General features: G+C 51.9%; 1 protein-coding gene across 4 annotated transcripts in view; it reads left to right on the top strand.

The window, feature by feature from the left end:
• Positions 1-559: 559 nt before the first annotated feature.
• Positions 560-3,121, top strand: part of MIB1 (mindbomb E3 ubiquitin protein ligase 1) — a 115,126-nt gene continuing 112,564 nt past the window's right edge. For 3 of the 4 annotated variants that reach the window (XM_019546909.1, XM_019546918.1, XM_019546924.1), the window contains exon 1: positions 560-836. In XM_019546909.1, coding sequence (XP_019402454.1) covers positions 608-836 — 229 coding nt within the window. In that variant the 5' untranslated portion in view covers positions 560-607. The remainder of the gene's footprint in view (positions 837-3,121) is intronic. The other variant, XM_019546903.1, reaches the window with a different exon arrangement.

Genomic DNA, 3,121 nt, shown 5'->3' on the forward strand with positions numbered 1-3,121 from the left:
GAGAGAGAGAGAGAGAGATACTCAGTGGACAGTGTGCATACGTGTGTTTGTGAGCTACTTTGTGCTCTGTCATACACATAATGACACGTTAGTCCGCTGTCATACACAGACGTTGGTTCACGGAGCATCACGCATGCGTGCGTGTGTTAGGTCATTTAGTGCAACACACCACGTGCCTGCGTGTCTGTTACTCTGTGGACTAACGTGTGTGTGCGTATGCGTGTGTTCCTGTGGACTGACGGACACACGCACGCGTTCATCCACTGAATGTCACACAAACGCTAGTTTCCACCCCCCGCCGTGGGCTGTGCGGGTCAGAAGCCGCCGTGGACACGATCTGTCCTCCCGCCCTGCGCCAGACAGGCCGGGCCCAGGAGGGGGCGCCGCTCTCCCGTTCCCTCCGGTCACAACTGGGGGCAGCGCATGCGCATTGGCTAGGACTAAGGAAAGCGGCACTTGCCCCTCCCCCGGCTTCCCGGATCCGGCCCGCGCGGGTCCCGGATGTAGCGGCGGGGCTGGGGCCGGGGAGCTGCCGCGGGGCCTCGCGCCGGGGGTGGGTGGGGGCATCTGCGCAGGCCGGGGCGCCGCTGCCCCGCTCCGCGCCGCCATGAGCAGCTCGCGCAACAATCGCGTGATGGTGGAGGGGGTGGGGGCGCGCGTGGTGCGCGGCCCCGACTGGAAGTGGGGGAAGCAGGACGGCGGCGAGGGCCATGCGGGCACCGTGCGCAGCTTCGAGAGCCCCGAGGAGGTGGTGGTGGTGTGGGACAACGGCACGGCCGCCAACTACCGCTGCTCCGGGGCCTACGACCTGCGCGTCCTCGACAGCGCGCCCACCGGTGAGCGGGGTGGGGCAGGAAAATGGGGGGGCTGTGTTTGTCTCTTGAAACCCCCCCCCCTTATTTTTTGCTTGGCACGTTTCTCTGCTAAGTACAGGGTGCTTGTGTTGAAGGCTTGCAGAGAACCATTTTTTTCAGCTGGTTAGTTGGTCTCATGAAAGGTATTGCATCTGCCCGAAGAGCCGGGCACCGCAAACTGGGTTTCTGGGGTGGGGGTTGGGGCTGCCTGTAATGAAGCCTGCTGTCTGGCAGTGGTTGGGGGTGTCTTAGTCTGGAGGATGGGTCCTCTTCGAATGTGGTGGTGGGGGAGGACCGCATAGTCCCAGGCCATGAGTGTTTTTGGATCAGGACCCGTAAACACTGATGGCCCAGTCACTACCTAGTGCTCCTCGCTCCTGACTCACTGCCCCCACCCCCCATTGTGTGGGGCAGGATGGGGTGTGTGTGCACCAGCCCCTTGCAGACTGAAATTCTGCCATCCTGCAAGGGAAAAGCCATCATTTCCACATTCTTCTTCGTTAAAGGCGAATCCGTTTTTAAAGTTTGTGCACGACCTTACGTATTCTTGCTTTTGGGTTGTGACCCACGTGTTGAGAAACACAGGTCTAGTCCCGCCCCCTGCTCCAAGCAGGAACGGCTGTAACTGCATCATCCCTGCCAAGGCTTTGTCTAGCCAGGGCTTAAAAACCTCCATGGGTGGAGATGCTGCAGCGTCTCTGGGCAGCATGTGCCAGTGCTTTGCTGGCCTGCTCATGACAGGGGTTTTCCTTATGTCTCTCTGTAACTTTCCTTGTTTGGGTTGGGCTCTGGGGGCGTTTATACACATATGTTTGTCTGCTCTGATGCACCGGAAATCCAGTGTGTGCGCCCCGCGCTGCATCACGTTCATTTATATAAATGGCGAAATGTGTGTTAGCGCTGAGAAAATGGCAGCAGTGAACTTTTGAACTTAGACACCTTTGATGCGTTTTAATTCAAAAGTGCGCTGTCACCATTTTTTCAGTGCTGTGCATTTTGCTGTTCATACAAATCATGTGTTTTAGTTCAAAAGTGCGCTGCTGCCACTTTCTTAGCGCAGACACATTTTTGCCGTTTATACAAACGCATGTGCCACAGTGCTGGGCACTTTTAAAAGCATCCGGTGCTGTGACGCAAGCATGTGTACAAATGCCCTAAGGGAGGAGCCTGCTTAGAAATAATTTGTGCGTCTGAAAGACCTCATGGAGGCATCCCTCCCTGTTCAATGATTGCCTCCCCCTATTTTTTACAAGTGAGGTGTGTGGCATTCACCCTTTTAAAAGCATAGCCTCAGGGCTGATGCCTCAATCCATGCTCGAAAATAGCAAGGCTTAATCATTACAGGAACTGTTTGTACCAAGCCTTTTGACACTTAGTGAAAGGCCCTGTCCCTGGTTTCCCAAAATGCTTTCTGGGCCTTGGAATTGACAGGGCCTAGTTAGTATTAGGATGCCTCTGCAACCTTGAAATTGATATGGTAGAGTAGTAAGGGTGATGTGGCCAAGGTGGTCCAGAAATTATGCAAGGCACGGATTTCTTAGGGCAATATCTTTTATTGGACCAACTGTGGAGTTGGGGTAAAGTTAGACAAGCTTTCAAATGTGGTGAGGCCTGCAGGAGCACAGTCACAGCAGCCGCTGTTGCAGCTTCCATTCAAAAGCTTGTCTGACTTTATCCCAGCTACATACTTGGTCCAATAAAAGATATTGCCCTAAGAAATCTGTGCCTCTCATAGAAATTCATAGTTTCACCAGTTACAAGGAGTGCAGTTCAAGTTTTCATGTGCTTTAGCACTTCATGCACTTGACTCAAATGCAGGTAACCAGAATTTTTTACAATTCTGTAAGCAGGAGGTAAAAAAAAAAGACAAAATTGGGATGGGTTATTGTATTATGTGGTCAAGGAAATTATGTGCTTATCCAATATGCATATAAATGAATTACTCCATGCAAGAAATTATATTAGAGTTCCTGCTTTGTACTGGTGACAAATCATACTTTCATGCTACTTTGGAGAAACTCATAGCATGCTTTTTTAAAGTCTTTGCAAGGGGTTTTACTGTTAAAACTAAATAGGGTTTCTGTTCCTGAAGCTTGTGCACATTTGGGCATCCCCTTTGAACTGCTATATGAAGCTAGCAAGCTGCTAGATTTAGCTGGTGAGGGTTTGTGTGATAAGCAGTAAGGAGAAGGACAGTAGTCTTTAAAGTAGTGAGGTCCAACCTTTTTGGCAGACATGTCACAAATTAGTTCCACACCCTCCCTGAA

The sequence above is a fragment of the Crocodylus porosus genome, unplaced genomic scaffold (genome assembly GCF_001723895.1).
Source record: "Crocodylus porosus isolate Cpor-Errol unplaced genomic scaffold, CroPor_comp1, whole genome shotgun sequence".
Classification (NCBI taxonomy): Eukaryota; Metazoa; Chordata; order Crocodylia; family Crocodylidae; genus Crocodylus; species Crocodylus porosus.